This window comes from Leuciscus leuciscus (assembly GCF_965113295.1).
Source record: "Leuciscus leuciscus genome assembly, chromosome: 11".
NCBI classification, from domain to species: domain Eukaryota; kingdom Metazoa; phylum Chordata; class Actinopteri; order Cypriniformes; family Leuciscidae; genus Leuciscus; species Leuciscus leuciscus.
Genome location: NC_138735.1, coordinates 32,482,281 through 32,506,169, shown reverse-complemented (window position 1 = coordinate 32,506,169; position 23,889 = coordinate 32,482,281). Strand labels below are relative to the sequence as shown.

The 23,889-nt window shown below is 38.8% G+C and overlaps 1 protein-coding gene across 12 annotated transcripts in view; it reads left to right on the top strand.

Moving 5' to 3' along the window:
* Positions 1 to 23,889, top strand: part of LOC309509797 (uncharacterized protein) — an 83,566-nt gene that overhangs the window by 38,699 nt on the left and 20,978 nt on the right. For 10 of the 12 annotated variants that reach the window (XM_082184715.1, XM_082184713.1, XM_082184717.1 and 7 more), the window contains 4 exons: positions 419 to 502; positions 1,461 to 1,547; positions 5,459 to 5,767; positions 7,309 to 8,511. In XM_082184715.1, coding sequence (XP_082040841.1) covers positions 419 to 502; positions 1,461 to 1,547; positions 5,459 to 5,767; positions 7,309 to 8,511 — 1,683 coding nt within the window. The remainder of the gene's footprint in view (positions 1 to 418; positions 503 to 1,460; positions 1,548 to 5,458; positions 5,768 to 7,308; positions 8,512 to 23,889) is intronic. The other 2 variants (XM_082184716.1, XM_082184711.1) reach the window with 2 other exon arrangements.

Below are 23,889 nucleotides of genomic sequence, written 5' to 3'. Positions count from 1 at the left end.
TCAATGCCTCATATCATCCGTACTGATATTGAGGCAAATCTCACACAAGAGACTTGATTTCCGCTGGAGAACACAGACCGAACTGAACCCTCTGTAACCCCTGGACCACATCGCACCCGGAGGTCCGGTCGGGTCCGCGTTGCCCACAGTGCCGCTGTGACTTTGCTTCGGTCCTGTCACGTCTGTTCAGCGTCACCCGCCCTGAGCCTCTGGGTTTATGGCAGGGTGTCTCGTCCAGAACCGCCACTTCGGATCATCCAGTCGGGACCGTGAGCTCACAGCGTGCCAGTCGGAGACGCTAACTCTGCGTGTGATGCATGAGAGTCTGTGTTGTGTGTTTGAAATGGGGCAGGTGAGTTGAGGGCACGCATTTACAGTCTTTAATCAACAGAAATATCATGATTTGTCTGTTTTACAGGCACCGTGACTCCGCTGACGTCGTGGAACGAGACACGGCCACATCAGACCGACCAACAGACGTTTGGGACAGACTTACTATCAGGTGAGTTCAGTTTCGGCTTTACTTAGTCACTCAATATAAGGTTTAGTTCACAATGCAGACGATTCTGCTGAGGATTCGCACACTTAGACCGTCTGGCTGATGGAAAGTTTTTTGGGGGTTTATGGAATATTTTAAGGCTGGTTTTAGCTTGTGAAATAAAGTATACAGCAATAATATGTGACCTAGTACAAATTACATGTTACTTAATGGGCATGTGTTTGTGCTGATGGATATCTAGTTTTCCTTCTGCTAAGGGCCTCGAATAAAACCCTTTTGATGACATTAAGCTCGCAAACGTTGGTGAATCCGGTGTTCAGTTCTTCCTCAGAAGTGCTCATTATATCAGTCTAGTAATGACTTTCTTTCCATATGAAATTCACTCCCAAGAATGGTTTAAAGACAGCCTATTAGATTAGCGACTGCCGGATGGAGAAAGTGTTTGCAGTTTAATGTGCGGCAGACAATCAGTGAACAGGATGAGAACTGACTGATACTATTTCTTACTAAAATCATATTTAGGGTGTATATTTATTATACAGGGTGCTCTGATTGGTTGCTAGGGGTCTCTTGAAAAAAATGTGGTCTGGTCATTTTGTGCTCAAAATGGTGAGTCTGATCTATTAGTAAAGTCAGTCGTTCATGACTGCAGCACAGGCGCTGTTTAAGCTTGTTTATAATGTGATGTGTCATTGCAGTTGCTGTGATCTTTTGATAAATGACACATGAACATTTACATCAGCTGATTGTGACAGATTGTTTTCTGTCCCTCTGTAAAGCCTCTTACAAAACACTCGTCACTTTCCTCCTCTCATTGAAATGCAGCTCAGCATCTGCACACTTGTACGACCCGCCCTGTTGTTTATCTTCTCTCTCTCTCTCTCTCTCTCTCTCTCTCTCTCTCTCTCTCTCTCTCTCTCTCTCTCTCTCTCTCTCTCTCTCTCTCTCCTTTGTTTTCTAGGCGCGATGTCTGGTTTTGCCGATCAGTGGGGCTCACAGTCAAGCCCTCCACAGATGATGGACAGAAGCCCGATGGGACCCTTCTCAGGTGACCACCTTCACTGACCTCACTTCATAATAAGAGACAAAAAACTAAATAATCATACAGTCATAATCATAGTTTGTAATTTTCCGGAATTGCTTTATAAATTCAGTGTAAAAGAAAAAAAAAACATCTGTAGAACTTTCCTGATTTGGTTGCGCTGGGTGGATTTTAAATCATAAAGGTAATTAAATCCTAAAATTACTAATCATATTACATTTATTTATTGGAAATGCATATTTGAGAGATAAGTGTTGAGCTTGAGTTGAGAAGCAGAAAAATAAAATAACTTTTTTTATGCAAAAACCCCAAAAATATTCCCTATAAATATTCTACTCTTATTAAATATACCATAGTTCTTCTATAGTATCATGCTGGACTGACCGACATCTTGATACTTCAGTACGAAAAAAGTGGCAAAATTTGATTTCTTGATGATTTTATATTTTATGATCGTGATTTCATAATGTCTAAATATAAATTCAGAAGCAAAACTTGTTGAAAAAATATATATTCTGGAGTGAAAATGGCTAATAAGCCAATAAGTGCTCCTCTGCTGCCATCTACTGGCTATAGTTATTATTTTTTTTTTTTTTTTTTAATAAGTGTTTGTTTGCCACCAAGTGTTAATTTTCCAACATCTTGCAACTTTTAGTTTTACAAATTGGGACAATCTTTTGAAGAATGAACAAAAAAATTTCTGGGTATCGCATTAAAAAATAACATTTAAGTTTGGGTAGTATTTAGAGCTTTGAAGTGCTGGAAAAAGTGTGAAGCTTTTTAAGTCATTATTTACTTTCCATGGTGTTGTTCTATTGCAGTATGCCATACTTTCTATTATACAGTATACCACAAAAGAATAATAAAAAAATAAAAAAATTCCCCTTGCGCTCATCCGTATAATGGCAGTGAATAACATCCAGAATCAAACTTTTAAAAAACATGCAAAAGTTTCACAGAATGATGTCATGCGATATATATATATATATATATAACACTATAAAACAACAAATAGCAAATACTTTGACTGCATCTTTACTAACTGAGTTGGGGATGTGTATATATAGAGCTTTGAAAATCATTATTCTAATGTGATTTAGCTGCTTTTTCAGTGCTTTCTGCTTGAGGCCGGGCCGCTCGTTAATTATACGCTTTTATTTGTTCAGTGTCATCGTGTTGAATCTCTCTCCGGCCATTAATTAGGTTTACTAAAATTATGCGTCCGGCAAAACAACACCTCTAATTACCCCTGACCTCGTTTAATAAAGATCTTCTGCTCCTGTGATTCCTGTTTTGAATGTGATACACATCTACAGTCCTACTAGTTTTATTGGTTATAGATGTTGGGAAACTTTAATAAGTTCGTGGCGTCATTGTGTGGCAACATCATGTTTGAGAGTCACAGACAGAAACTCCATCTCTGGTCATGCTGAGAAATTGAGATTTGATTCGATACAACCTGGAGCTTTAATTCTGCACTCTAATGGGCCGCATTAGAAGTAATGGTAGTAATGATAATGAGCTTGAATTCATTAGTGGGGTAAATGAACAGCCCTGTTTTTCCCTAGAAAGACAATAGCTGATATTAAAGGGGCTCTTGGGAGACACTGAGTCACGCTCGCATCAGAATTCAGCTCAGATGCGACACTGATCGTGTCTAACGGTGGATTTCACCACCTGGTACATACCTCACTCTGTTTCTGTCATACCTGATGTGATACAAGAACAAACACGTGTCTGATCTGATAAACGTGCATGTTTATACATGCATATATCATAGACAGTGTGTTACAGATGCATCCGCATCTCAGCTGATAGTGGAAACTGTTGAAATCACAGGGGAATCTTAAGAAACTGGTCTAAATTAAGCATAAAAGGTTTCATTAAATGTAGTGATACTGGTTGAAACTCTCTCGCATCCTGATAGCAATCAATAATAGACGTGGTCTAAATATTAAAGCATGTACATATATCTTCTGTGGAAGACTCACGAACAGATGCTCCACGTGATCTCATTCCTAAATGACAGCTATTCATTCGCCTGTGTCTGTTAAACCTTTAACGAACATTTAAATCTGTGTCAAAACAGCTTAACTAACAGTCTTTCTTTTTAACCACAAAGTTTCATTATTTCTATTACAACTTTTCATATTAACAGAAGAACTGGGATAATAAAGTTTATAGTTCGAATATGAACACTGATGTCTGTGGTAGCGATCACCTTTTGAAAGTAACTTGGCGCTTCAAATAACGATTGTATTGATTGCATTGTTACACCAGTAGGTGGCCAGAAGCGAATGTATGTCTTCAAAAACGCTGATTCATCCAGTAATGAAACAAGTGAAGTCTTTGAGTCATTGGCCCTGTCCCAAATGGCACACTCCGGACTTGTGGACTTCCTCAGAGTCCACACTTTGGTGACGTCATATAGTGCAGACCTATAGGGCCCTTGGTGCGAGTCCACGAGGCGCATTGAGAGGTATTTTTGGGACAGACTCGATCGTCAAGCCGGAAATAACGGTCTGGTTGTTGTTGGACAGGAGAAATCACATTTTTGCGCTCGGACGTCTCATCTCCATGTCCACTACACAGCCGGCTTTTACAGTTCTATATTTTGATATTGTGCATGACACCAGGGCATCAGACAATAGATACATCATGTTCATTTAAATGATGTATACAGTTGTACATAATAATACATAATGTTCCATTTGAACTAAGATTACAATTTGAACACATAATGAAATTGTGCATGAGTTTCAGATGAATTTACAGGTTTCAATATTCATACTATGTTTATATATGACTCAGTAAAGCCCTGATATTCGGTTCTATTTATTTAATGAGTCATAATGCGATCATATTATTCAACACGCTATTATTATGTTTGAGACATCAACCACTGCTCGATGACCATAATGTTTGTATAAACTGTAGGTAACAACTGGTCAAATGTACATCTAGGTCATAAAAAACGTAATATTTTCTTCTCAGCCATGTCAACACATTATCAGTGAGCGAAATCTCCTCCCATCCGTTGTCTGATTGGCCTTTCGCAAGGATTCCTGGGTAGTTAAAGTGTGTGGAGCCTGCATCTATGCGGACTTCGCGGAAGACCGCTTCAAGGGTGTAAAGGGGGCGCTGCTGAGCACACTTCAGAGCGTTAAAATGCTGAATGGGACGGCCTACGGACTCGTAGACTCAGCAAGCATGCGCAGTTTAAGTCCACGAGACCGAAAGTCCACATGAAGTGCGCCATTTGGGACAGGGCCAAATCATTCATTCAAATATATATATATTTTTTTTTAAATAATTCATTCAGATTAATTAAACATTTTAAACAGCAATTAACATTTTGTCAGAACCTCTAGTAAATTACATGTTATTTGATTTAGTGGTCTGTCCAGAGTTGTGGGAGAATCGTAATCTTTGTTAGAAACTAAAAAGTGGTTATTCTTATTTTATCCAGAACTGCACAGCTCTAATTGTAATATTATTTTTCATAACAAATAATTACATTTTCCACGACAGCTCTCATTACTCTAATAGGGGAGAAAGATATAGCTGCCAAGTATTTATTTAATAATTTATTGAATAAGTTGAATATGTTTTAATAGTGTAATCTTAATTTATTATTATTAGCAGTAGTAGTAGTAGTAGTATGATTGTTATTTAAATAATAAATGAATAACTTAAAATCCAACTACTAGTAATACAATATTATTCTTTATTAATAATTATTATAAATACTAATACTACTAATACTGCTAATATTAGATTATTATCATCATCATTATTTTTCAAATTATATATCAAAACCTCACATTCTAGAAAATTAATGGTTTAAAACCACAAGTACATGGTGTATTTAAATAAATGTCATGTATTTGACTTTGAATTTCTGTAATTTTCCATAGGTTTCTCTCAGCCTAGCACAATGTCTGCGGTGATCACAGGTGCTGCTCCTCTCCAGACAGAAAGACCGTCTGGTGTGGCTGAACCACAGGGTTCACCAGATGCTCAGGCCCCTGAAGCCCCCAAAATACCAGCCGAAGCCCCCAAAATACCAGTTGAACCCCCCAAAATACCAGTTGAACCCCCTAAAACGCCATCCGAACCCCCCAAAACACCATCCGAACCCCCCAAAACACCGACTGAACCCCCCAAAACACTGACTGAACCCCTGGCAGCCACGACACCCAAGAGCCCACTGGACACATCTGCAGGTATGTACACAGAACTGCACAAATATCAGCATTTTTCAATGTTAGAGTATCTTTCTATGAGGCAGAACTGTATATATCTATATATAGCATGACAAATCAGATTAATCATCTTTAAATGCTGCTCATGCCCTTAATATGTAGTCAATTTCCCTCATGTACTTCCCATGTGTTTTGTATTAGGGATTATGGGATTCCTGCAGGAGCCCCTGTGGAGCAAATTTCTAATCCATTAGTAATTAAAACTATTGCTGCCCACTAGGGGGCACTATAACTAGAGCAAGGCGGAGTTACACTATCAGTTGCCAAAGCTAGTCAAACCCATCGCTTCTGGTATCCCAGGGGCCTTTAAGGGTTCCTCAGCTGTATAGGGTTAGTGCAGTGCAGCTGAGACCTCGATTCACCTCGCTGGTAAAAAATCAAGCTCCAGAATGATATTCTGCCTGGTTTGATGCTCATGGATGGTTGTTGATGTGCAAACAGTGTTACACACCTACCAGATGGAGGGTCAGACTTGTAGAGTCACGTTAACTCATGCACGAGTCAGTCATCAAGTGCTTGATCGTTAAATCACCCAGATGGAAAAATGCTGACTCGATTTGATGATGACATAAGCATGCTTTATTAGCAAATGTAATGTTTTTATCCGTCTCACACAAAGCACCTTAGGTTATAGACCTTATCTACCAAGACAAAGAGATCTTGGTCAGTCAGGCATGTCATCTAGCGTCCAGTCATTTACCGGTAGTGTACGAGTCGTCGTCTCACAAATCCCTCCAAATGGGATTTGCCCCACAAATCATTATTTCTGCTCGTTATTTCTTATAAAGAAAACCAGACCTTGCACACAAATAAGTTATGCTTGACCTCAGTTGCTCAGTCTGCTTTGTGCACATCTTCTGCAAAAAAGGAAGAACAAAAAACTCAGTAAAAACATCTAAAAATAAATAATTCAAACAATATTTTGCTTGAAAATTAATATTGCTTAAGATTAATAAGATTTGCTTTCTTAGATTGTATTTTGGATAATATTACTACCCTGGCAGATTTTTAAACTTGTCTGCCTGTGCAGAAAGACAAAATGCATCGATATTCAAGATACAATCTATAAAAGTTTAGATATTTTAAATAGAAAATTAGGCTTTTTTTTTACATGCTTCATCAATATATTACATCAGTTACAGTTTCTTTATCTTAAAGTGCCATGAAACCTCATTTCAGCACCTTAATTTTGAAAAATGCTATGAAATTAATAGTACCTTTTCATGTCACGTCCTTTAATGAACTGCTTTATTATAGAAGTTAAATAAGGTTTCATGTCATAGTTTTGACTATATTGTGTATTTCAGACCAGTCAGCATCCAGGGCTGCAACTTTCTCAAACGATGGTTAAATTATCTGATTTAGATCTTCACAGGTTGTTGGGAATATCATCTGGGAGTTTAAGGGGTGATTGAGAAGTTAGCGAATGCCTTTGTGCATGTGTGAGAGAGCGAAGAAGGGAGTTAGTGCTACTCTAATTTCCTTTCTTCTCTGTATATGAGGTGTCTTTGGTGATCACTGGTCCGATGAGGCCGGCATTCCTTCTGACCTGCCCTTCACACCCAGCGTTTCCACCATTATCAGTCGCCATGCAAGTCACCTGGTAGAAAGCCCGAGTGACACGACCGATCCTCAGTGGTCCCCGAGAGATAAAAGCGTGGGAGATGCCGAGGAGAGGGAAGGCGAAGGGTCTGACCGTAAGAAGGAAAAGAAGAAGAAAAAACGGAGACCCAGGGACGAGGTTTACGACTTTCACGCGGAAATGCAAAGCGAAAGTTCTTCGCTTTCCGAGAGCCTCCATCAATCCAAAGAAGATGGAGGTTGGGAAGACGTCGGGCGCATTGGTGGGAGAGCCAAGAAGCCAAAAAGCCGAAAGAAGATACCCGAGGAATGGGCGATCCATGCCGAACCCTTCGTCCCTGCTTCGGCCTGCGTGCCGCAAGAGTTCGCAACTGATTTTACCCAATCACCCCTTGGCGTTGACAGCGATCTAGTGTCGTTTTCCGATGACTACACCGATGGGAGTCTCATTCCTCTGTCTCTTACCCAAGATCTTCTGTCTCTCACAGCTACTTCCCCACCATCCACAACTCCTGCAATGATCTCCCCGAAGTCTCCCGGTCGAGCCCCCGATCAACACCCCTTATCCACATCATCTGGATTCCATGATATAATCATGGACACGGAAGATGATTTCACCCTTCCATCACCTCTGGGAAAAGCTGATTCTCTTCTCAATGATGCTCAACCTTCTCCTGGAGGAACTTTTGAGGAGGCGATGTTCGGACAAGAACACCCCTACACCTCTTCCATGGCCACCCAAGACTCACTAGTGAAGGAACCGAAAGCCTCCACCCCTGGAAGCACTTGTTTTGTACCACCGATGGAAGCACTAATCTCAGCGCCTCCATTTTCTCCCTCTGGACCTGCGTGGTCTCTTAATAACCACAATCAACCTTTTGATCTGGAAGATGTTGCATTTGAGACCCAAGTCCCAGTTCCTTCACCAAAGAGCAAATCCCCAAAGGAGCCAAAACCCAAACAAGGCAAGAAGTCCAGTTCATCTTCATCAAAAAGTCCAACTTCCCCTGATGCAAAGTTGCCGTCTCCACAGATTTCCGGTTTGAATCCGGCCGCTCCGCCATTCTTCCCTAGTTTTGCAGAACCTCGGGAGCAAGCCGGCGGACTGCCCTTCACATTGGAAGGTTTGTTGTGGACGTTTTGGGAAGTGGATCCACTTAATGCATGGCTGTGTGGATTCCAAGCCTGGGCTTGAGTGATTAAACTGCACACCCCAATAACTAACATGTCACCCCGTCAGCTGGACTCAATGGTTAGGGTTCGTTTAAAGCGGGTTGGCTTGGTTTTGCTTGGGTGTTTCTTCCACAATGAATGACCGACTTTGTGCAAACAAGAATCCCCCCCCCCCCCCACCCCTCCCAATTAACCTTGTGATCCAGGGTCTATACTAATCAAAATGCTTCGGTTTGCAGTTATTCGAGGAGGTGTTGTTGTTTCCTCACAATTTTTGCATCTCCACTCTGCTGTTGTGATTGTTTCTCGTACTACCATTGGTGACACCTAACAGTGACAATCTTATCTCTCGGTCTCCACCACCCATTTCTCTTCTAGCACTTTTTTAGTGTGAATATGTATACCACCCTTGTCCATTCATGCATGTATACAAAGTGCAATACAGTCGTGAGTGATGCTCTTTTTATTTCTTTCTCCTCTATGTTCCCCGACATCATCTGTTTCAACACGCCAATTAGGTAAGTCAACATTTAGTTATTGCTTACTCATTTTTTGTCTCTTTATGTTGTGAAAAAAGCGTGTTGTGTAACATCCTCTACTTTTCATTCATAACTTGCTCTATAATTGCTGTAGCCGTCTCGTAACCAGATGTAGGTGATATGTGGTTAGTGGATGTGCAACAGTGATTTGCAGCTTTTTTCAGTTTTTCTAATTTTAGTACTTCAACTTTTTTATTACTATTTTTATTTCAGTTACAACTTTTTTGCAATTTGCAACTTAAATGACTGAACTAGTTTGTATCGTCCAAACTAAATGAATCTGTGAATCGGTATGTGGTATAGAAAGTCCTTGTGTCTCCATAATCTAGCCTGTTTTCATTAAAGCATTTATGTTCTTAAATGTAAACTAGAAACGCAAGTGTTGTATTTAAATAGAATATTGTCATAATCCCATAAGGCATGAACAGCAGGAAAAAGACTCTAGTTGTGTCCCAAATGATGCATTATACACTGTTCACTTATAAACTATGCACTTTTACACTTTGTACTCATCCGTGTAGTGCAGTGGTTTTCAAACTGGGGTCCGGGGACCCAGAGGGGGCCACAAGGGAGTTCTGGGGGTCCGTGGAAAAATGAAGAGAAAAAGCATTAAAATAAAATGTTAAAAAAAAAAAAAAAAAAAAAAATTGTTTTACATTTTTTATTTATTTTTATAAATACAATTTTATTTAAGTAAAATCATTAATAAATTAATACATTTGATTGAAATAAATAAAATTTAATTTAAAAAATATAAGAAAATATATGTAAAAACAAATAAATAAAAATAAAATAAATTTTAAATAAATAAATAGGCCTATATCCATACTTTGGTTAAAATGTTTTTTTGTTTTTTTTTAAATACATGTATAAAATACATCTTAGTTAAAAACGCAATGAAGTATGCTAATAGAAACTAAATACTTTACACATTTCTAATATTTTTTTTTTCACAGTATTAATTGGGTCTTTTTACATAAAAAAAATATTCAGCTATCTTTTAAAATATTAGGATGGGGGTCCCTCCCATACAAATCATCATATTTTTCATCATATTCTAAAAGATTGAAAAGCCCTGGTGTAGTACATGAATCTTATAATTAAAGCTGCGACAGTCGAGTGCATGAAGTCTCCGACAGTCCACACTTTTAATTAAGTGCATCAACTGTGTATTTAAAGTGCACTTCTTGTTTTTGGAATCTTCAGTGTGAAAAATAGAATAGTGCATAATTACGCAAATTGGGACCTACAGTTTGCTTACATCTTGTCTTCTCTCTGAAATACATCACATTGCAGAAGTAAACTGGGTTGTGAATGTTATTACATGTTGACTTGATTAACTTCAGCATAGCATAAGCTACACAACTGCAGAAAATACAGTATAGTATGTCTTAAAATGGCCGATTGCTGTTGTTGTTGTTTTTTTACACTCTGGTTTCAAGTGTAGCGCCTTTATTAGAGAGAGAGTGTGTGTGTGTGTGTGTGTGTTTGGGCGCGTCTGACACAGCTGTCTCTTTTAGTTCTCTGTAATTTTCGGCTCTTTCTCCAGCGGGGAGGGACTCTGTCACTGAGGGAGCTACTTATACACTCCGGGAGACAGGCCATCAGCGTTTGGTGTCAGACTTCCCAACATGCAAATTAATGACAGTGTCCTATAATGTGCGTGTGTGTTGTACTATGAGCTGAAAATAAGAAAATTGTGAAAGCTCCGTGTCAAATGTCACATTAGAGTGAATGCTATTATTCCATGTTTGGTCGCCTGCAGTAACTCTCTGCTCGGTGTTTGTTATATACATATAGAGGACATTTCAAAGTAATGCTTTCCTTAGCCTTGAGTACATCCTGTGAACATCTCTGAATGACATTGATTGTTTTGGGTCGTGATGTGTTTTGTTTGTCTCTTGTGGACCCGTGAGACGCTCTTGATTGTGATGTGTGTTGTGATGAATGGTGGAGTGTTAACACACTTGCAACACAGACCCATCTCTCCTTTTGTTCTGACAGACGCTTGTTATGAAAAAACTAAACACTTCCGTTCGGTTGTTTCTCTGTGACTGGTAAATCTGATGTGCTTTGAATGGTAGTTTATGTTATATAGAGATTTATCTGGTATTCTAATCATGTTTTTTGAGAAAATATGAATAGACGATTATGGAGTAATCGATAAGATTGAATGTGATGCTACTTAATTGTAATCGTTCAAACCAACAAGGAAATAAGAATACTTTACAGCATTGTTTTAGCTTTTCGTTTGTGTTCCATCTGAACGATTAACCTGATTAAGGCACATTCAGTTGCTGATCACAGATGCGTTCTCAGATGATCAAGCAAGTGCTTTTCATTTTTATTTACCCAGTGCATTTTAATTTCTTTCTTTTAAAGTCCACCTGTAGTCAATCATTTGATCCCTTTTTTAATAAATTAATAAATAATTGTATCTTTTATTACCAAAATGGCATATTTTCCACGAAAAATTCTTCATGCCTTAAAATAGCTTGAATGTAACTCGACACCCTTGTCTCATATGAATATGCAAATGAGCCCCGCCTCCACTCACTCACTCAGCTCAGAGATCCACTCGTTGACGATCACACGTTGATCTGATTGGTTACAAGGTAGTTTGTGACGTCAGAAACACCAGCGATTTCAAAGCGTGTTTTTGAGACTGTCTTTGGTTCACTGCAGTTTTAAGGAGGAAATACTCAGCAATGCTGTCGACTTATGAACTTACACATGGTTTGTGTTAAAACAAAAAAGAGGGGCAAAATACACAGCACATTGCAAAATATTGCAATATCAATATTGCAATATTGCAATTTATTACATTAGAGTCGAAATACAATAAAAAAAACATTCTGCATTGATAAATTCGGTTGCGTTTTTTGTTTTTTAAGCTTGTTATGCAAGTTTGTGGTGTTATATACCTTAGGACAGTTTTTTCCCTCTTTCTTTCATGTTTGTGTCATACATAATATACCGCCTGCCTAGTTAAATGGCTAAAACAGGCCAATAGATGTTTGGAAGCAGATGCAAGGAGTATTTTTGGAGGCCAGAGGTTTTGTGAGGCTGTGAGTGTCGGCACAGAGGATCTTACATAAGTAAACCCTACTGAGAAGCTTCATGGTGAAAGACAGGCGTATGGAGCCACCGGCCTCTTGGCATCGCCCGACCCGACCCAACCAAACACCCTCTGAGACGCGTTGCACGTGTTTTCAAGAGGTTTGACAGCTTCAATCTACAGCACATGCTTTTTTGTGGTGTTGTGATAGTGTTTATGTGGTGTAGGGTGAAATGTCAATCACCAAATATTGCTGTTTTTCACTGCATAATGGAGCTGCACGATTAATCGTTAAAAGATTTCAATCTCGATTCAAACACCCACACGATCTCATTCATAAATTACAATGATTTAGCTTCTCTCTATTAGAGCCAGAGAAAGCAGTTGGGCTATCTAGATATGAAACGGCTTCACAAACAGTCTTTTCAACCACACAGTATCTGTTATATCCGTGTTACTAATATTCAAATATCTCAGATGTTCTGGGATAAAAGTTTATAGTTGCAATAAAAACATTGATGTTTATGGCAGTGATCAATATAAAGCTAATCACCTTTTGAAAGTGACTTGATGCTTCATATAACGACTTCGATTACATTGTTACACCAGTAGGTGGCGGCAGGTGACTGTTGTCATTGAATCATTCATTCAAGAGATTCGTTCAGAAACGCAGATTCATCAAGTAATGAATCAAGTGAAGTATTTATGAGTGAGTCATTGAATCATTTTGAATCATCAGATTAATAAAACATTTAGGCATATAGACAGCAGCAATTAATGTTTTGTCAGAACCTCTAGTAAAAATCGTGATCTCTGTTTGAAACCAAAAAAAATTGTGATGCTCAATTTATTCAGAATCGTGCAACTCTACTACATCATTTCTGTTTTGACTTTCATGACTCAGGAAAATAACAAAGAAATATAAATAATATTTGTATATTGGTTGACCATTGCTAACTAGAATTAGCAGTTAGGAGTGGGTAAGATTTTATGTTCTTAAAATAAGTCTCTTCTGCTCACAAAGGCTTCATTTATTTGATCAAAAACACAGTGAAAATGTGAAATATTATTACAATTTAAAACATCTGTTTTCTATGTGAAAATATAGTAAAGTGTAATTTATTCCTGTGATCAAAGCTGAATTTTCAGCATCATTACTCCAGTCTTCAGTGTCACATGATCCTTCACAAATCATTCTAATATGATGATTTGATGCTCAAGAAACATTTCTGATTATCATCAATGTTGAAAACAGTTCATATTTTTGTGGATACGGTGATACATTTTATTTTTCAGGATTCTTTGATGAATAGAAAGTTCAAAAGAACAGCATTTATTTGAAATAGAATATTGTAGCATCATAAATGTATTGTCAATTTTGATCAATTTAATGCTTTGTTGCAGAAAAGTATTTTGTACAGTAGTTGTACGTTTTTGTCGTTAGATTTATGGATTTTGTCAGGACGTTTATAACCGCCGACGGCACAAATGTCTTTTCTAACTGAAACCAATGTCTCAGTTCTTGGTACACTTACCAAGTGAACGTCATTTTACCACGAAATGAACATTTAGCCAATCGTTATTCTGCGTATGTGCGTCATTAAATTCAAATGGATTCGTACAGTCAAAGGTTATGATAACCGGAGTGTTTGAGACCAGCAGAATGATGGAGCGGTAAAGGTCAATGCATCGACTGTTGTAAACACAGACTGCCTCCAGGGAGGGCGTGGAGCCTGTCTCGTTGTTACGGCAACTGAAAAAGAAGCTGATGTTTCCATAGTAACAAGGACAGATGCTGAGAAAGTGGGCATAAGTGTTGCATGCCATGTGACTTGTTCAATCAGAGGGTTTTTGTCATGGTGTGCTCATCGTAACATCACTGATAATATTCCTCCATATCTTGACAAATGTTTTAATTATGCAGATATGTAAATAAGGCAGCCTGGGGCCGGTTTCTGCAACAGTTGCTGTACTCGTGCTTTGGCAGGCGGTAGGAGAGAAGCGACCGGCTGTGATCAACAGAATAATTACCCTCTGCTCACTGATGCAGGAAACTGACTTTACACATAGTCAGAAATCCAGCTAATATGATATAATAGATGATAAAAATCCATATTCCCAGCTGACATGAAGCATTTCAGCAGAACTGAGCCAATGACGTTCACTGAGATCTATGAGTAGCTATTGCAATGCATTCTGGGATTGCTGTGAAGGACACGAGTGATGCTGTTTCAGATTTGGCTCTAAAAAAAAAAGGTGTCTTAGAAGTAGAGCAACACGATTCTGGATGAATCGAGAATCATGTTTTTTGTTTCAAACAGAATCACGATTCTGAATAGACCACTAAACAAAATAACGTAATTTACTAGAGGTTCTGATAGAAACGGTAATTGCTGCAGTCTATTTAAAATGTTTAATTAATCTACATGAATTTTTTTTGAATGAATGATTCATGACTCACTCATAAAGACTCTGAATGAAACTTACTGAATGAATCAGCGTTTTTGAACGAATCTCTTGAATTAATGATTCAATGAGAAATTCATTTTTTAACAGCCACTTGTCGCCACCTACTGGTGTAATAATGTAATTGATACAATTGTTATTTGAAGCGCAAAGTTACTTTCAAAAGGTGATTTGCTTTTTGATTGCTTTTATATTCGAACTATAAACTTTTATCCCAGAACATTTGAGATAATTTGAATATTTGGAACAGAAATAATGATTCAAAAGTTTGAGGTCAGTAAAATACATTTATTTATTTTATGAAAGAAATATATTTTTTTTATTCCACAAGGATGTTTAATTCAAAAGTGGCAGTAAACACATTTATAATGTGTAAAAAAAATAAATAAATTTGTCTCAAATAAATGCTGTTCTTTTGAACTTTTGTATGCATCAAAAATTCTCTTAGAAAACAGCTATTTTTAAATTGTAATATTTCACATTTTCTACATCTTAGAAGATCTTAACATTTGAGTTTCTCTCAGGAGTGACAATAAATAGATTGAGTTTATTTTCAGAATATTAATGGCAGCATTGAACGATTGGATTGAGCTCGGCTCAGGTTGAGTGACGCTTGATGCCAAAGAATGTTTGAATTGATCCGTCTCCCATTCGGACGAACTATTGAACGTCACCCGCAGGTTATTTTTAACCAGAGAGCAGTGTGTGAGTTTACTTCATCATGGCTGTTGGCAGAGAAAGAGCAGGATGTGTGTTTGCTTGACCGGATGAATGATGTAAAGCCTGTAGCAGAGGCAGAAGTCTCAGAGCCAAAAGAGCCTAGTCTCAAACCTAAAGAACGGTGCTTTTGGCACAGGGTTAGTAGATTAGGTCGCCGTTAAAGTGGCTTGTCTTGGTTACACGAACATTCCTTTTTGTCATTCTTCAAAACACTTTCGACACCATTGCTGAGTATTTCCTCCTTAAAACTGCAGTGAACCAAAGACAGTCTCAAACACACGCTTTGAAATCGCTGGTGTTTCTGACGTCACAAACTACCTTGTAACCAATCAGATCAACGTGTGATCGTCAACCAGTGGATCTCTGAGCTGAGTGAGTGAGTGGAGGCGGGGCTCATTTGCATATTCATAGAACCGCGCATACTAAATGAGGCGAGGGTGTCGAGTTACAGTCAAGATATTTTAAGACTTTTCAAGGAAAAAACATTGAAATATGTAATTTTGGTGATCAAAGACGAGTTTTAAGGGATAAAATTATTAACTCTTACGGCATGGTAAGTTCTGCCGTTTTTAGTAATGGAATTTACTAGGTAGGTTAAAACTGGTTTTGGGCTGATCGTTAACTTTCATCAAATTATTACATTATCACATAAAACATTATGTATAATAAAAAATTAAAAACATAAAAAAAACAACAACAACAACTGAATGGATCACTGAACCTCTACCTTTTCCCATAATTCCACTCTATTATATTATTATATTTTCGGACATGTGGTCCCTCACCTGCTCCTTCGTTGACAAGGCTCATGTTGCCATGGCAACGGGAGGCAGTTGCTTAGGAGACCTGAGGAATCAGGGCTACCAAGGAAACGATGTTGGCTCTTAGGAGGAGGAGGGGTGATGTGCTAAAAATAGCATCTGGGTAGACGGTCTCAGTCGAGTTATCTGGCTTTGTGTTCTCGCATCCTCCCGACTTCATCTCTTTTTGGCCACCTGTGTGTTTTTTTTTTGTTCTTCACTGTGACATTGATAAATGTTTTAGCCGCTCCACTAAAGAGGAGAGGAGTGCAGCTCGGTGTTCGTGCTTTTTATATCCCTGTTTCTGCTGCTGCTTTAAGTTTTGGATTCCTAACATCAGTTACTAGGAGGAAAATCTTGTAGTGTAATTAAAGTGTGCATGCTTCAGCAAACGCGACGCGTGTGTTTACTTGCGATTCAGCTGTCCGTTTCAATCTGTGTTCAATCTGTGGCCTTTTCATCAGTATGTTTCAAAAGTCGCTGCGAGCCTTATGCGACATAACCGAACATTCAGGTCATCCAAGAGATGCACATACATGTAGGTCAGGCTGTATGTCTGCTCTGGTTTCTCATGGACGATCCTGGCCCTCATTTCTATACATTGGCTCTGTTTAAACAGGCAGCACGTTTTTTCTCTCTCTTTTTTTTCTCTCTTTACTTATTGTTCACAGTTTACAATAAGGTCTCATTTGTTAACGTTATTTAACTCATTAACTTAAAATGCATTTATTAACCTTTAATAATGTTAGTTAATAAAAATGTTCACGTTACATTGCCTAATATTAACAGACAACTGTTGATCGTAATAATGTATTAGTAAATGTTGAGATTTACATTAAAGTCCCCCTGTAGTCAATAATTGTATCCCTTAAAACTCATCTTTGATCACAAAAATGACATATTTCAATGTTTTTTCATTGAAAAGTTAAAATATCTTGAATGTAACTCGACACCCTTGCCTTATTTAGTATGTGCGGTTCTATGAATATGCAAATGAGCTCCGCCTCCACTCACTCACTCAGCTCAGAGATCCACTGGTTGACGATCACACGTTGATCTGATTGGTTACAAGGTAGTTTGTGACGTCAGAAACACCAGCGATTTCAAAGCGTGTGTTTGAGACTGTCTTTGGTTCACTGCAGTTTTAAGGAGGAAATACTCAGCAATGCTGTCGACTTATGAATTTACACATGGTTTGTCTTAAAGCAGATTAAAAACTCCACACAGACACATAAACATCATTAAAAGCTGGATTTTCACCACAGGGGGACTTTAAGCCGCTTTAACGGTGACCTAATCTATTAACCCTGTGTCAAAAAGCACCGTTCTCTAGGTTTGAGACTTAGGTTTGAGGTTTAAGAAACATGTTTTAATGGTAAAAAAACCCCTTAAATGTCAAAAGATCAAGGCAAATTTGAGTTCTCATGTCAGGACCCCTTTAAGAGGGAACACAAAACAGTTTTGTTTTTTCCAGACATTATTCATGGCAGATTTACCACACTATGCCGTATCCTCCTGGTTCAGTGCGAGTACAATAACAGACAGGCGGCGTCTTTCAGCTGAGCTTATGTAACGGGGCCGGTGGGTCTGATGGGTCAGATGAGATCATCCCTACAGTGTCTCTGTCCCTGATGGCCTGGACAATCACTCGCACGGGGACACGCCATTGATTTGACGCGTTCAGTGGACGGACGGGCGCTCAGTAAACCTCACGGACAAACAGACGTGAAGCACTTCTGAACTGTGCAAGCTCTGATTCGCTAGTTTGAGTGAACGGAAATGGATTCTTCCGTTATTCTTCCATGACTAAACATTTATATGGATTATATATAAATATAAATATATGCAAATATTTCAGAAATATATTTGCATGTATATACTGGGTTAAACATCTGTACATATTAGTTTTAATCCCAGAACATTGGGTACATTTTGTGTATTACCATATTGGTTTATGTATTTAATGCTATGAATACTTATTAGTATAATACATATATAGTAATACATTATGTTAGTATTATTATTATTATTAGTAGTGGTAGTAGTGTTAATAAAATAAAATAAATATTACTTTATATATTTATTAGAATAAATTAATACACATATAATACACATATATACAAAATAATTACACACACATATATTATGTAAACACAAACTTTTATTTTGGATGCGATTAATCATTGCACAGCCCTCATTTTATTAATCAAGTCACATTTATTTCTATAGCGCTTTATGCAGATTGTTTCAAAGCAGCTTCACAGTATTAAACAGGAAAATAACAGATGCAAAACTCATCAAAATGTGATAATAGTGTTATTATTCAGCTCTTTTCTCATCCGATAGTGTAGTCAAATCAATAATATTACTGAATATTAAGTGTTGTTAAGGCAAGCCTTACACCATAGTAGCATTGCAACAACTTTAGTTTGGGTAATCAGGTAAACCACACTGATGAGGAGATAAAGGGATGGACGCACAGTGAGATGTGCTATAGGAATTAGTTTCATGAAGAGTAGCATCACTTTTCTCTGTTGAATGTGATTTGACACGTCCTTCACCCTAAATCTTCATCTGATTGTCATCTTCAGTGCAGCGCACTGGCGGTTCATCCGCGGGTCACGCTCTCTTGTCTGGTGGGATGCACAGTATGTTCTACTGAAGCAACAGTTGCTGATGGAGGAAGTTAGGCTCAGATGATGGTGCTTATGTAACCGCAGTGACTGCGCTGATGCCGACGGACACTCTGTCTGCTCGTGGTGACGGCGTGCTTACAAAGCGTCTCAATGTTGAGAGTGTTTTAGTCTGATTTAGATAAGCATGAAATATTCATGACAAAACTAATTTTTACTTTTTATTGAAGCATATAGGCCAGAGTGACGTCTTTGAAGAAGAGTTTCCAGCACTTCTCCACTTTACAGGACTTTTCTGGGTTAAATATCTGTACATATTAGTTTTAATCCCAGAACATTGGGTACATTTTGTGTATTACCATATGAAGAGTTTAGATGCAAAAGCCTCTAAGTGCCATCTGAAATGTTCTTCTAGAATGATAATTTTTTATCAAGCTCGTATATTTAAGTTCAGTAATTTCACTTAAATGACAATAAATAGTTAATTTTAATGGCACTTAGAGGCTTTTGCATCTGAACTCTTCATATATTGGTTTATTTATTTATTTAATGCAATGAATACTCATTATCTAGTAAGATTAATAAATAATACTGATGTTTATTATTATTATTAGTAGTAGTAGTAGTAGTAGTAATAGTAGTAGTGTTAAAATAAAAAAAATATTACTTTATATATTTATTAGAATAAATGAATCACATAGATTTATTTTTATATTTGTTATAATAAGTTCATATTATTATTATCATTATTATTTTATGCGTATGATATGCAGTCGAAGGTGCATAACAGTGTGTTCTGGTCATCTGGCATTGTTCAAGTTTTGTTTCTTCATCTTCTCTGATTGGAGGAATGATGATGTCATGTCTTTCACACTCAGACATGTTTCGGCTGCAGGAAATGCATCAGATTTAGTCGCTGCAACAAAGACATTAACACTTAAATGGTGAGGTAGGGATTCAGATTCGAAGATCACAGACTTGCGATCCTCAAGCCGGATGTCTAAAATACTTTATTGATTTTACCTGAGAAAAGAGAGTGATTTGACTCAATTATGTTGTCGATCATTGCAGTTACTGATCCCACATCCCACTATATTTGCAGCGTTTAGTTATGAGCTGCAGACTACAAATAAAGATATGTACGAGAATGTTGTAGAAAACAATTAACAATAATAGTAGACACATCCATGCACGAATCTGTACCGCTGATAAGCTAATACTGGTACAGACTGTGTGTGTTGAGATCACGGTACCCAAGAAGACTTCCATGAAGAGATACGATAGATGTGCACTCTCTCTGAAATCTTGTGTGCAAATGATTGCTCATTAAGCCTTTCCTCATTTCTCATGCATGAAGCCTCAGGGATGATAGTAGTGTGTCACTATCTGAGAGAGGAGGAGGGAAGAAAAGATGGACGCAGAGAGGACAACGTGGAGAAAACGAGAGAGGCAGAAAGGAGGAGGGGGGGTTGATTTTGGGCAGCGAATGAACAGCCACATTAGAAAGCATGTGATTCCTGCCATGGCAAAAGCTCACTGATGGAGAGAGAGAGAGAGAGAGTGAGAGTGAGAGAGAGAGGTCTCTGTGCTGGTTAGTCTGTTGGCGCCTGCAGAAGCAACAGCACTGAAAGAGGTTACGTTACACATCCATCCATCTCACTGAGACACATTAAACACAATAAACAAGGACTAAGACACAAAGACAGCAGAGAAAGGGGAACAAAAGCATGTCCTCTCTCTCGAACCAGCAGCCGGCTCCTCCGTTCTCCGAGTACAGTGAGCTTTGTAAAGTCCCGTCCGCGTCTCCTCCGGGTTGGGACTGGAAACACGGAGACCTCGGGGCGCCGGCGAGTTTTGGAGGTGGTCATCGGGCCACGGGAATGACGGATGAGGACAAGCTGTGCTTCTACGAGTCTCCTTCTGAGCTCAACGTACCCGGACGAGGAAGCGTTCCAGCGAGCATGTCATTCGGCAGCACCGGAGACAGTCCGGAAAGCCCGTCGTCCTCATCGGCTGCGTCTCCTGGAAAATTTGTGGCTTCGTTGCAATGCATGACGGACCAAAACAGCAGAACGATCCTTTTGGATTCACCTGGAGGTCGTGAAGAGTTTCCGTCGCCACTTGAGCCCTTGAAACCGGCTCTGGAGCCTCCAAACTATTGTGTCATCGGCGTGGTCAATGACAGCTACCTCGAGAGCAGAGATGAGTTGATGAAAGCTGAGGAAAGCGAGGAAGAAGGAGACCTTGAACCTTGTATAATGGGAAGAGCTGAACAACAGAGGAAGGCGATGAGACGAGCCATGTCTGAGTGTTCACATCTCTCAGTGCCGGCCAGCCTCCAGCTCCCGGATAAATACCCCGGAGGAAGTGTTCTCGACGAGTTGCCGTCTCCCATCGGAGGACCTCGTCGTTCTCACACTATGGGAATGAAACGCTCCCTCACCGTATCCGATGATCAACCCCCGACTCCTCCACCGACTCTATCGGCTGGAGCCACACGCAATGACCTACGAAACAACAGCGAACTGCATTTTCCCTCATTCCCCGTTCGCAAAGACCAAAGCAGCTTTCCCCACTCGCCTCTTGAGGACCTGTTGGAGGGACCGTTCATTGACAAGGATCAAGGAGTCGTTCTTCCCGTGCCGGTGACAACACGTGGCCTTAATGGGACTTGCAACAATGCTGGAGACAAAACCGACACGTTTGCTGTGACTTTTGAGGGTAGGTGATGTCGAACCATCAATCCGTTTGACTTTTGTTGGTAATCTGACCTTGATGTTGGTACATAATTAGTATGATGATGGGATTTCACGTAGCTCAAACAGTAGAGCATTGCACTAGCAATGCCAAGGTCATGGGTTCGATTCCCAGGGAAACCAGTAATTAATCAAATGGAATCAAGTATACCTTGAATGCATTGTAAATTGCTTTGGATAAAAGCGTTTAAAAAGGATAATTTATGAAAGGTTTGAGGTGCATAACATGGCATAATCATTCTTAGAAATGAAGAAACTGGAAAGCATGCAGTGGTTTCAATGCAATTCTTCTGGTTAAATGTGAGTAAGTTGGATTTATTGCATTCAGTGTAGTCTTTGTGATTGTTAGCGGGAGCAGAAGTGCTGTAGGTGGTTCATATAGTGTCTCCGTTGTGTGTGTGTGCGGCACTATCACGCCACTACCGAACGCATGCTCATTACACGCTCCAGACGAGACCGTGTTAGTAATGTATGTCCTGATTTCCTAGAGTAAAACCTGCCTCTCAGCAAATTGGGGTCAGAAACTCTCCTCAACGTGCCTTATTTATAATGAGATCCAGCTATCTTCTGCTGCCTCATCCTACAGTGGAGAATGCTTACAATTAACATATTTTAGTTTTTTTGTTTAACTAGAAATTCACAGTGAGGAGTGCGTAAATAGTCTAGTTCAATCAGTCAGTTAGTTGTCTTCTCGCTGGTTGACTGGGAGTGTACATGCATTGTACCGAATGTCTGAATGAAACATGTTTCCGTCCTCAAGGGGAAGCAAACAATGCCAGATAAAATCACTCGCAAAATGTGTTTGAGATCAGTGGAAAAGCAAGTAACTGATGATGTCTTAGTTTTCTGTTTGAGTTGAAATTATTAATGCAGGGTGTTTGTGGTTTCATGCACTAATTGGGGTCTGGATTGCATGGGCGCAACAAAAAGGACAAATGCATGGAGTACATCACAAAACCCACTTTGTTTAATAATTTGAACATTTAATACAAAACTACCAGTTGTTTGCCAGAAAGTTGGTAAAAAAGGTCTAAATGGTGTAAATCCATAATGAAAGTGACCAGGCAGTGTACAGAGAAATGTTGCATCATTTATGCAATTCAAAAACATCAGAAGCATTGTGAAAAACACAGTATTTATTACTATTCCAGACGTTTCTATCCAGACAATATTTGATTTATTAGAAGAAACTCTGAAGGTAATTTGCTCTATAATTTTATAGGTTGTGAAAACTGGTCCTGTCAGGCTAGTATCTCTTTCTTTTTGTAGGCATTTCACATTCATACACTGATTTTTTTCTTCATCTTGAGCAGGTGTCGTTCTGCTCTCAGACTTTACTGCATTTCTCGCTGACACACTCTCAGCGGGTTCTCGTCTGCTTTGATGTGTCATTGTGAAACTGGTGTTATTATAAATGCACCTGAGCCATGTGGAAATTGATCCGCTTAATGCAAGAGTTCTCAGTTTCTTACAAATATCTGAAATCCACCGCACTGTGGTGACAGATTAACTTTAATACAAGATGCAGTATTCTGGGAAGCAGCTTACATGTGCGAAAGCAAAATGCTGCTGGAATATCAATGATGTTTATTTCACGCTCACTAGAGCATTTTTCAATGCAAAATGTGAAATAAATATGCAAACTAGGGTATTAAAGATTCTTTCTTGATTTGACTCAATGATGCCGTCGATCATTGCAGTCACTGATCCCACATCCCACTATATTTGCAGCTTTTGTTTAGTTATGAGCTGCTGAACTCTGTTCTGTCCTTCAACACAAGGACATGATGATTCTCCAAGAGACAAGCAGCCTTTTTCATGGATCTGTCGGTATGTGTGACGTGACCAGAGAGCCGCCTGTAAGATATATTACATGTGGACTCCAAACTCAAGCATCTCTCTGGCCTCATTACAGCTCTCCGCCTCATCCACTCATCTAGCTCTCGTTTATCACACGGCTCTCCGGAATACTTGATTCTGATTGGTCAACGGCAGCATTCTGTGGTCAAATTATAACATGTTGATGTATTTTCAATGCTTATTTCATGTCTCTTGTATCACTCCACACTCTTTCATCTCGCATAACAAAATAATTCCAACATGTTCCAATGTTCCAAACTCCATTTATGAATGAATTCATAATTCAAATCTTAAAGTCATCGTGTAATAAGCATCATGACTCAAAAGTAAACTAAATGAAAAGGAAGATTTCTATGTGTTCACATTATACCTGAACTTCAGAATGGACTCGGATCACTTTTTTTTCACTTTGCTTATATCCATGCAGCATATGCAGATTATACTGGAAATTTTTCAGCATTTGAGGATAATATTTATTGAATTAATTTACTGCTGAA